This window comes from Crocodylus siamensis, chromosome 7, assembly GCF_052110815.1.
Source record: "Crocodylus siamensis isolate JL-2025a chromosome 7, ASM5211081v1, whole genome shotgun sequence".
Taxonomy (NCBI): Eukaryota; Metazoa; Chordata; order Crocodylia; family Crocodylidae; genus Crocodylus; species Crocodylus siamensis.
The window spans coordinates 4,332,890-4,343,592 of record NC_143401.1 but is presented as its reverse complement, the minus strand read 5'-3'; the positions used below and the strand labels follow the sequence as shown (position 1 = coordinate 4,343,592).

The 10,703-nt window shown below is 39.3% G+C and overlaps 1 protein-coding gene across 2 annotated transcripts; it reads left to right on the top strand.

Moving 5' to 3' along the window:
- The first annotated feature begins 2,367 nt into the window (after positions 1-2,367).
- PNRC2 (proline rich nuclear receptor coactivator 2) lies at positions 2,368-6,847 on the top strand. Of its 2 annotated transcripts, XM_090057034.1 has the most exons (3): positions 2,368-2,490; positions 3,111-3,341; positions 4,268-6,847. In XM_090057034.1, exon 3 carries the CDS (start codon positions 4,286-4,288, stop codon positions 4,709-4,711), a length of 426 nt encoding a protein of 141 aa, XP_089913160.1. In that variant the 5' UTR covers positions 2,368-2,490; positions 3,111-3,341; positions 4,268-4,285; the 3' UTR covers positions 4,712-6,847. The 2 variants fall into 2 exon arrangements, with proteins under 2 accessions (XP_089913160.1, XP_089913161.1); XM_090057035.1 differs by lacking the exon at positions 2,368-2,490 and having other exon boundaries at positions 2,535-3,341.
- The last annotated feature ends 3,856 nt before the right edge of the window (positions 6,848-10,703 follow it).

Below are 10,703 nucleotides of genomic sequence, written 5' to 3'. Positions count from 1 at the left end.
GCAGCACGTTCGGTGATTTGATCCTTCGTGGCAGTTTGCTTGCTTCCAGACCAGCTCCTATATTTATGTGTGTAGCAGGGTGAATATACAGAGTGTTGGCTTTTAATATTGTTGTAATGCCCAAGTTTGCTTATGAACAGAAATTGTGCACAGTTTGGATTTGCCTTTTTTCCCTACCCACTCTGCCATACTATTAGAAAACCAGACTCTTCTTACCATAAATGCCTCCCTAATTCTATTACCATAAATGCTTCCCTAATGAGAACTATTTACATACAGGTGGCAACCCTGGATATAGAAAGACACTGCATTCTGTTCAAAAAGGGTAATTGTAATGCTGAATCATAAATAAAAATTAATATATTGAAAACATTACAATATATACATTATAGAGAACTGAAGGCTTCTCTTATCTCACAGATGAATTAATCAAACGGTATTTAACCAACATGAAGTTGATACACACACGATCAGTGTATGGTCTCAATATCCAGAGCTCACATCGAACGCTGTATTTCTCATGAATATTTGTTATGAGGTCAGATCTCAGACACTGAACCTACCGTATTATTTGTCTCTAAAGCAGCTGGCAACTTTATTGGAAGTCTTTACTCATGTACTTGAAGATTAAATTATACTCAGACTCATGTAAATTTAGAGAACTCAGCTGGTGTCATGGCAGTTACTCTAGATTTATTGCAGTTTGTGCAGAATTTGGCTTTAAATCAGGATATAATCTTGAATACTTTCTTGACCAAAGAGTAATTCCTTTACTTTAGGATGACACACTTCAAAGCAAGGCCACTTATGCCCGGTGGTGGTGGTGGGGCCGGGAAACGCAGGGGGTAGGGCTGTTTTGTTTATAGATGTTAGTGCTCACTCTAAATTTGGTACTATTAAAGGGTGCTGAAATAAAAGCCCTTAAATATATTGCTTATTAATTATTCTGTGTGAGTTCAGCATTGATACTTGAAGGCAAGGACAAAATGATTTCAACGGCGCAAAATCATTTAACAGATGTTTAAGTGTTCTATAATGTAAATAGCAAGTACAAACATACCAGACTGGGATTATGGTTGGAAATAGCTAGGCCCCAGAGGCTATGTTCTACATAATATCCTCTCTTTGGCTTGTGTGGAGTAATAGATGAGTTTAGACATGTAGAGAGAAGGGGTCATATACACTTAATATGCTTTTCTTTTTAGCTGGCAGCATGCAGGGTTTACAAAAACATTTAAACTTTCATCTGCTCAAAATCAGATTAATCGTGTATTGAGTATACAGCTCTGCCTATGCTACCTAATATGCTTTAGGAATAAGAGCATTTACAGAGATATTTGGGAGATTGTTATCTGTCAAACATGCATACTCAGAGATCTCTTTCTTCTTCCAAGAACATGGTAAGACTTATTTTTGCAAAACCCTTGTTACACCTCTCTGTTGCTCTCCCTGAACACACTTGTTTCAGAAAACTTCCAGAACCGGGAGATCAATAAAATTACGCAATGGTTCTCCGACTTGTTTAGCCATACTTGTTGAGAAATACTGTGTTGTAAGTTTATTATGTGTATCGCTATGAATAACAGTGTGGTCAACAACCACACACGTAACGAAAATTGGAGTACTGTATATCCGGGTGGAAAGGCACCAACTCCATATGGGATGGGATGGACTAGGGACAGAAGTTACACCTAAACCAGTTTAAGTCATCAGAAACTGGTTTAAACCTGTAACGCAACAGAAGTTCGGCACTAAACCAGTTTCAAAATGGCTGAAACCGGTTTAAGATAAACCTGGCTGAATGCAGCATCAGACCGGACCGGCTCGGGTAGGCGGGTTATGAACCGTCTCTCCCGGGCCGCTGAGCGCGGGGGACTGCTGGGTGCAGGCGCGTCGTTTTTGCGCTCTTCAAGACCGCTATCAGCTGTCTCACTTCCACGGACTCGGGAGCTTTCCACCGGATGTCCTAGCTGCCAGTATCAGGAGACAGTCTGGAAACAAAAACAAAAAAATCTCCTCTTTCGAAGGGGAAAAATAGTTTCTAGCCCTCGCGGCCGTCCAGAACATGGGGAGTCACCGCTTCCTAACAACTCGGAGCTTGAGGGCAAGGAGAAAAAAAAGAGTGTTTGTTTTGTTTTAAACCACTTCCCCCTGGTTTTTGAGGGAAGGGCTGAGCCATTCCCCCGCAGTGCCCGGGACAGGGGGAGTCTCATCGGGCAGCGACGAGGCCCCGCTCCTCGCCTCCTCCCCGCTTCCCGATACGCTCCGCTCCCAGGAGCGATTCAAACCGCCACCGCCAAGCCCCGCCCCTTCCTCCCCTCACGCCCCAGCAACAGGCGGACCCGGCTCCTATTGGCTGGGCCCGCGATGCGCCGCGCTCCTATTGGCTCGCGTCTCGCGGGGGAGGGGCGAGGGGAGCCGCGGCCGTATAGAGCGTGGGGAGGCGGCCGCCATTTCGTGTGGGAGCGAGCGAGCGAGGGGGCGGTCGTGGTAGGAGCCTGAAGAGGGGGGAGTGAGCGAGCGGGGGGTGGGCCCGCGCGTGACGGGGAAGCGGCGGGACCGGCTGCCCGAGGCTCGGTGCGGGCGGGAGAAGCGGACGGGGTCGGGAAGGAGCCGAGTGCGGCCGCCATGTTGTGCCGCTCTATTGCTGGGGGAGGGGTCTGTCTCGGCGCTGCCTCGAACCCCCGGGGCTGGGCCCTGCCGTGGGCGCCGTCCCTGCGAGTGGCGCTGGAGGCTCCGCCCCCTACCGGGCTCACGAGTATTTCCCGTCTCCGTCCTCAAGAAGTTGCTGATGAAATTATCGCATCGGAGACCGAGGGGAGACGCGTTTCCGTGCGCTGCACCAGGCCCTCCCTTGTTTGTTTGTTTGATTAATATTATGATTATTGTTTTGTGTGTGAAGAAACAGCAGAAACGTAGCCTCACGAAAACAAAAGCAGCTGTGCAATGGCCATACAAAGGATAAATGGTTTTGGATGTCTTCCGTCTTTTGTTCACAGACTGGCTTCACCCCTTTGTCTGGGGCGAGGGAGGATGTCTGCTGTATAGGTTGCAGTTTCAAACCCAGGATGCCTTTCAGTGATCAGCTGTTTGTTTTTTCCCCTGCCCAGGGTCAGTTTTCACTTCTCTTTGCGGCTGGGACTTCTCACCTGGAGCCTGTTTGCTGAGAATCCGATGTGGGGCTCAGCTTCGTGGCTGGACACAGCAGATCAGCCCATGAAAACGTCTATTCCCGGCCAAAGGAAGAGGTCCGGTGAAAGACAGCACCTCATTTTCCAAGCTTGGCAGCAGAAGAGGGGACGGGAGGTGGCGACGGTAGAGTCTGAGAAGAAGACTGAAAGGTAATGGGGAGAGCAGAGCAGGAACAAGCGTTTGGCCGTTATCTCAGCCAAAAGCGCTTTGGGAAGTAGCTCTTTGAAATTGTGCTGAAGAATTCAAATGGTTCTTGTTCTTTTCAGATTCTTGCATCGTCCCCATCATTATATGAGCACCCTCCAATAATTTTGCTAGCTGCATTTTTTTTTCTGCCCCCACCTCTCCCCAGGGAGAAAATAGCATGTTTTGATGATGATTATTACTATTATTTATTTTAATTTTAAAAAGTCATACCAGCCTCTATTTATTTGTGAAGGCAAGTGGCACAGGGCTCTTAGCTTGGTGGTTTGTGAATGCAGTTTTCATTGCTCTTAAGAGGTTTTTGTAGAATTAACACTAAAGTGACCCAGGTCACTCCACTGTTTCTGGAAAAATAAAATGTAGCATTCTGATAAAACGGCTGTTTTGGAATGGTCAGCTGCAGTCCCTGTGTAGAGGTTTAGGCAACATTCAGTTATCACCTATTGTGGACGTTCTAGTTCAGCCATGAAGGGACTGAGCCGTTTACAGCCTTTCTTTCTAGCCATCAACTGCAGACTGTATCACTCATGGATACTGTGTGAGGACTTAGTGTGAAGAAATACTCCTGGGCTGTGGACTGATTTAAGCAATTGCAGTCAGGATGCACATTCTTGATTGAAGTGTTTCTAAAACAGGATTTGACAGTGTTTGTTCTGCAAAACACTGGGCTGTCTCAGTGACAGTAGTAGTCTTCTGTTGTGAAGGGTAGGTGGCACTAGACAGGTCACCAAACTCCCAAACATTTTGTTTTAACATTGGAATGCATTCATTGAATTAAGCTTGAGTTGTTTTGTTTTTTATTCTAAGATCAAACTAACTAAATGAAAGACTCATGGAACTCCAGTAAATGTTACCATTCCCTTTCAAACAGGTGACATTGAAGTTGAAGATGGGTGGTGGAGAAAGATTCAACATTCCAGTTCCCCAGCCTAGAAATATTAACAAGAATCACCAACAACTTAAAAACAGGCAAAAAAGCAAAGATCAGAATTCTCAGATGAAGATTACCTATAAGAAGAAAGAAAGGGGGCATGGATGCAACTCATCATGTGTTGCATGGCAGGCCATGCAAAAAGGAGGAAAGAATGCTGTGCACTTCCAAAATAATCAGAATTGGAATCCTGCTTTATCAAGTCCCAACACACTCTTTACATCTCGAACCAATCAGAACTATGCTGGAGCAAAATTTAGTGAGCCACCTTCACCAAGTGTTCTTCCTAAACCACCAAGCCACTGGGTACCTGTTTCTTTTAACCCTTCTGATAAAGAAGTAATGACCTTTCAACTTAAAACATTACTAAAAGTCCAGGCTTGAGAGAACTTGAAACACATTTAAAATTACAGGGTTTCAAATTTGAGAATTAGTCAAATACATAATTCCAAAATGCACTGTTTCTCATGAGATTGCTTTGTTGCATGTATAAGTTGTGTCATGACCGGAGACACTAGGACTTCTTTTGAAGATCCCAAACTTCCACCTTATCCAGGTTTGGTGTATTTTACTGTGAAAAACATACTTACCGTTATGCAACCTAATCAGTTTTTTCAGTGGCTATTAATGCCTGCATTTACTGTATTCGTCTTAATTTGAACTGTTCTCAAATTTGAAGTAACGCTACTTAAAAAAGCTGGGTATTTCAGTGGGTGAGAGCTGCTGTTATAAAACCAACTTTTCTATAATGTAATGCAGCAATAGAGTATGTAACTTACAGAACACTATGAAATCTTTAGAAAACAGAACTACTATCTTTCACACTTAAAGGTCCATCAGTCATATGAAGTCTTAAGGCTAATTAGCAAGTTTTTTTTCTAAGCAAGCCTCTGTCTGGCTCCAGTTGTATCAATGAATTTTTGCTTGGCATTTGTCAGTCGTCAGTTGACAGGGCAGACTAACATCCAAGCCTGTGACCAAGACTTTGACTTACAGGAAATTTACTCAAAATTTGGGGGGGGTGGGCAGTAAAGAGAGTCAAAGGAAATAACATCTTGAGCTTCACCAAAATATAGCAATGCATTTCTCTAGAACTTGACCAAGTTGAAGTGTGCCAACTAATGCAGCACTTTGCAGTGCCAGGTGACTGCTAAAAACTTTTACAACCTTTCCTTATTTGGATTGCACTGAGCAGCTTTTAAAATGCATTTTTGTATTGGTTTTCTATATCTGGAAGAACAGAAATTAGAGTTGTTCAGGTTAGTATTAAATTTGCATACCTGGTAATATGAATGTTTAAATTAGTGAAGCTTGTGGTGAGTGTAAAACTTGTTTAAATATATAGGGAAGAAAGAGCCATGTAAATAAATGTAAAACTTTGTAGCATATGTAAATTTATGCTAGGCTTTCCTGCAGAAAATATTTTTAGTACAAAACTGAATGTAAGACCATGCTGAGTACATGGCCTGATTTAAAAGGAAAAAAAATATTTTGTTAAGGAAAAAAAAACAAAAAACTAAAAGCACATGTGGCTATGCCCTTGCACTTATGTACCAGTGAATGTGCACGTGTTTGATTTGAAGCTGTCTTATTTTTAAAGTAAATTTAATGCAAAAAACAGCATTTTTTTAAACTTTTTTTTAAAAAAAAACCTTAATTTTTGTGTGCTCATGTTTTGAATGCATAAATGATAGTATCTGTGATTTATTGCAATGCACCTACATGCACTGAAATTGATTTAAGTCTTTAACCATAGTTATTTAGATACATACATGCTTGAGATCTGGTGGCCTAGGATTTAGTGTGATTCTAGCTGGTTTTATCAGTCTCCCTGTTTGTTTTTTTTTAAATTGTTGAACATCATATATCAAAGGAATTAATGAAGATTAAGCCACTTGGCACCTGGTTCTCATGAATTATAACTTGGTTGTCACCATGTCTCAATAACACTGAATATAAAAATTGAGTAAGTATAAAGCCCTTAAGAACTTGGTTTGCAGTGTTTGCAGCCAGCTTGTGGGTATTTAAATAAAGGCTGGTGCTTTTATTAAAACCCAGTGCTCGGTTTTGCTGAGTGATGCCATAAACTATCTAGGAAATGGTGCTTCTGTAGTAAATGCATGAAAACTTGAATTGTGGCATACTAAGGAATACATGAAGCATCTGTTTAAAATGCAGGTCTAATAGATTTGAGTAAACAGTTTAAATGAAGTTACAAAATGACTTATTTCAGCAAATAAGTTCAAATACTCAAGATGCACTTAAGTACAATACATTGTTTATACATTCAAAATGTTGGCAGCTATTGGAATGTTTAAAAATGCACTAATCCAAAAAAAATTGGCACTATCTTAAATTTATTATCATCCTTATTTCCCAAACTTTCACTGAATTAAAAATTATAGCCCAAATCTAAATGTGTTTGTATTCTAAAATTAAAGTTTATGAAGTACTGCGTGTACTTTTATGGATTGGAAGTCATAAAAGCAAAATAAACTACCTAACCTTTTCTCCCCCAAATGTGTCTGTCTTTTTTTTTTTTTAAATCAGTTATGGTTCTAGGCTTACATATTTTACTTAAGCCTGCAGTAAGATGGCTAAGGGGATGGGATTCTGTATGGTCTGGTGAGAACAAGGTACTGTCTGAGTCTAAACTTAAGGGTTGGATCACCAGTCCAAAACACTTCATGATCTTCAACAAGAGCTGACCAGCTATTTAGGAAGAATTTTAATGAGTGAGAGTAAGGTAGTTTCTTGAAGAAATGCTTTTTAGAGCAGGGAGATGGGAATTAAATCAGAATGATACATTTGAAAAGCAAAAGGAATGAACTATGATTTGAGAGAGATTAAGAAAGTAGCTCTATTAGCAAGAATTATCCTGAAAATGTGCATCCTGGTATACTTTTATACTGTGTTAACTTTTCACTACCTGCCAGACTCTTCTTGTAGAGTATGCATTTGAAAGGCACCATGTTATGACCAGTGACATTACTCCCTCTACTTTAAGGAAAACAATTTCTAGCTCCTTTACAGGGTTAAGAGAATAATTTACATTAAGGACAATCACTTATCACAGGCTGCTCAGTTCTTTTTACTCAAATTTGTCCCACTTATTTTCTAGTTTATGCTTCTGTAATTAGTTTTGCCGCATAAAATCCAAAAAAATTTTTTTTGCCAGCTTCAAGACTTTAATTTCCTCATGCAAAACACTGATTTTTATTTTTAAAAGATAGAAAACTTGGGCACAAGTCATTAGACTCCTAGTTTCTGAGAATGGATGCTTGAAATAAAAAACAAGTCATGATTTCTTTACACTATTTCTGGTTCTGCAAGGTGCTTGAAATAACAGGAAATATTGCAGGGCTTACTTCTAGATCTTAAGTACTTTTAAAAGATATTAAATGAGATGCAGGGTCAGCCTGCCATTCTTAGCAATAATTGTGCAAAATACATTTTTCCAAATGCAAAGCAGAACACAGTACTCTGGCTAGCTGTGTTCTGTTGAACTTTTTTAGCACTGAGTTCTGAAGTGTCAACTGAGCAATGTTTTTTTCCTTAGCCTTTAATTCTCTAGTGGCTCCTCACGTAGTGTGGGCCCAAAGGAAACTTACCCTTTCGTTCTTCAGTAGTGGGTGACTACTTTGCAACAACACAGAAGTATAGCTCATAAAGTGTTCTCACATTGCCAAAAGTCCACAAGTTTTTATTCCCGATTTAGTGGAGTGGCACAGGTAGAACACAAAAAATTTAAGACAAAATGGTGAATACAAATAAGATGCCATCACCTTTTGACCAAATACACTATAGGGTATATAGTCCTCCCCTCCCCATGGTTTTTCTTTATAAGGAGGATAGTCTCTTCTATATGTGATTGCAAAAGAATTCCTTTAAGGCTGTTGTTAGTACGCTGCATTTTGCATTTATATTGTAAAAACTAGTCTTAGTAAGAGAAATTTGTTAAGTCAGAACATTAGGAAATAACTTATTTCAAGATGTTATACCACATGCAGGTCCACTGAAAAAGTTTCAAGAGCATAACAGCCAAAGTAGCATTTAAGCTGAAAGTCAAAAAAAAAAAAGATACATCATCATGGCTTTATTAAATACAGGTTGAAGAGAAATATGAGACTGTAACATCTATTTCAAAGACAACAGCACACAACACTAATCTGAAAGCCATGTTAGTTATTCTCTTAGTTCAGGACTTTTCCCCTCATCAAATTTAGTTAGGTGCATGGACTTCTGGATTTAACCCTACCCGTAGGATGTAGAGGTTCCGATACAGCCGTCTGTAGCATAATGGTTCTCAACTGTAACCTTCCAAATTTAGAATTTACACATTGTAATTATACATAATTTGCATGCATGGTAAGATTAGTTAACCACAGAATCATACCTCCTACCATTTTTTGTTACAAAGGAAAGATGTATACATCTCTTCTTTTGCAGCCTGCATTTAAGCACATCTCATTTGTATGCAACTTCCAGATCAGTGCCTTTTGTGGAAACTGTTTTTAGTGCAGGACTAAAATGTGGGCATCAGGGAGATGTTATTTATAGAGGCTGCAACTTGACTTAAAATCCCCTTTGGTTATATATGAAACTAACACTTTTCTGTCCTCAACTGAAAAGCTCCAGAAAAGTCTTTTATTTTTACCACAGGTCCCAGAACTAAGGTAGCAACTTTATTCTTGTAACTCTAAGATTTATTTTCAGCTTTTCCAGCTTATTCATATACACAAAAAGTAAAATTAGATTTTGCCTAATTGCATCAAAAAACCTCTGATGATGCCACTTAAACCCCTCCCCCCAACAACTTAGTAATCTTCTTTCTGAACTGTTTGATGAGATGGCTATTTCAGCTGTAACTGTGCACTTCTGGTATATTACATGACATGGTAGAAATAAAACAAATGTTAGCCATTTCTTAAAATTTTTGTTTTTGTTTGCATCTTTAAATATGAGTTACCTCCCACTCAGGATCTGGCTATTGAACCACCTCAGATATGACAAGATGGGGAAGCTGTGTGGTTATGGAGTATTCTTGATGATGGAATTTAACTGAAGGATTAATGACAACATAAACTAGCCTAAAAAAGCCCAACTTGGCATTTTTCTTCATTTCATGTTAACCCTCTTAAGAAGAGGACAGCGATTTAGCTGGGTATCTTGCAATAAAGAACTGAAATTCCTTTATTATTAAACCAAAGGGGGCACCACTGTTCCTAACCTTGCTCTGGAGTCAGATACTAAAGCTAGAATAATTCCAATGGATCGATGTTTCCTTCATTTCTTTTTATTACAGCATGTTTGCTAAATTTACAGCAAGCAGAAAATAAGCTGGGTCTTTAGTTACTTTGATCAAAACATTGATGTTTTAAAGGTAGTACACAATATTTGTTAAAAAGAACATATAAAAATACCTTTTTAGAAGCTTCTATAAGAAAGGAAATACAAAGTTTAATCCCACAACTTTCCTCTGCTAGAGCTGCACGCTACTGCTACAGTTTTAAATAGACTTTGTTGTTTTTAAACTATACATCCAGGAAAGTCTACAAAATTAAAGGAACGTGCATATAAATGATTGCATAGCAGAACATGAACGTTAACTGCATACAGTAAAGAAAAAGTTAGAAATACTATTAAATATACAAAGGTTCTAGAATCAATCCCCTAAGCACGTTCCACAGCCAATATTTAAAAGCCATCTGTGTTTCCTCAAAGGCCCTGCTGAAGTTACTAAAACCAAAAACCTATGTTTCTCTCTAAAAAGGATACTACTTTTCACCAACATCTTTATGTGCTACTATATAGACAGCAAGGAACACTAGGTGTTTGATGCTGGCTCTCAAATTTGAATATAAAAAACAATGCCAGAAGCCATTTTCATAACAAAATATCTTGCCTTCCAGAGAAATATTTGTGAGATTACATATTAGTTTTGTAATTATTTTTTCCACGTTCAATTTACCAAAGATACTGCGATAAACAAAACAGCCAGAGATGCAGCTCTTGTTCATGTCCAACCTGGAACATTTGTTCTTAAGTAATTTAAAACTAAATATTGTAACCCAAACACTGAACAGTCTTGGACTAAAGGGTGTAAATTCAGACTTGTTCAACTACATAAATTTTGAAATGTAAAAGCAAGCCTTTAGTTACTCAAGAAGAGATGGCTAAATTTGATATCTATCAATACACCAACTAACCACAAGAGTCATTGGCATAAAAGTTCAGTTCTTACATACTGTACACACACAACTTGAAACAATCTACTTGCATCTAACAGCAAAAAAACTAAGCAATTTATGGTTAACTGCTCACTAAAATTTAGAAGAGATACAAAAACCGCATAAAACATACACACAACCTAGTA

What these genes read in the sequence shown, in the direction of transcription:
- PNRC2 (XM_090057034.1), top strand. Translation starts at nt 4,286, where the DNA reads ATGGGTGGTGGAGAAAGATTCAACATTCCAGTTCCCCAGCCTAGAAAT.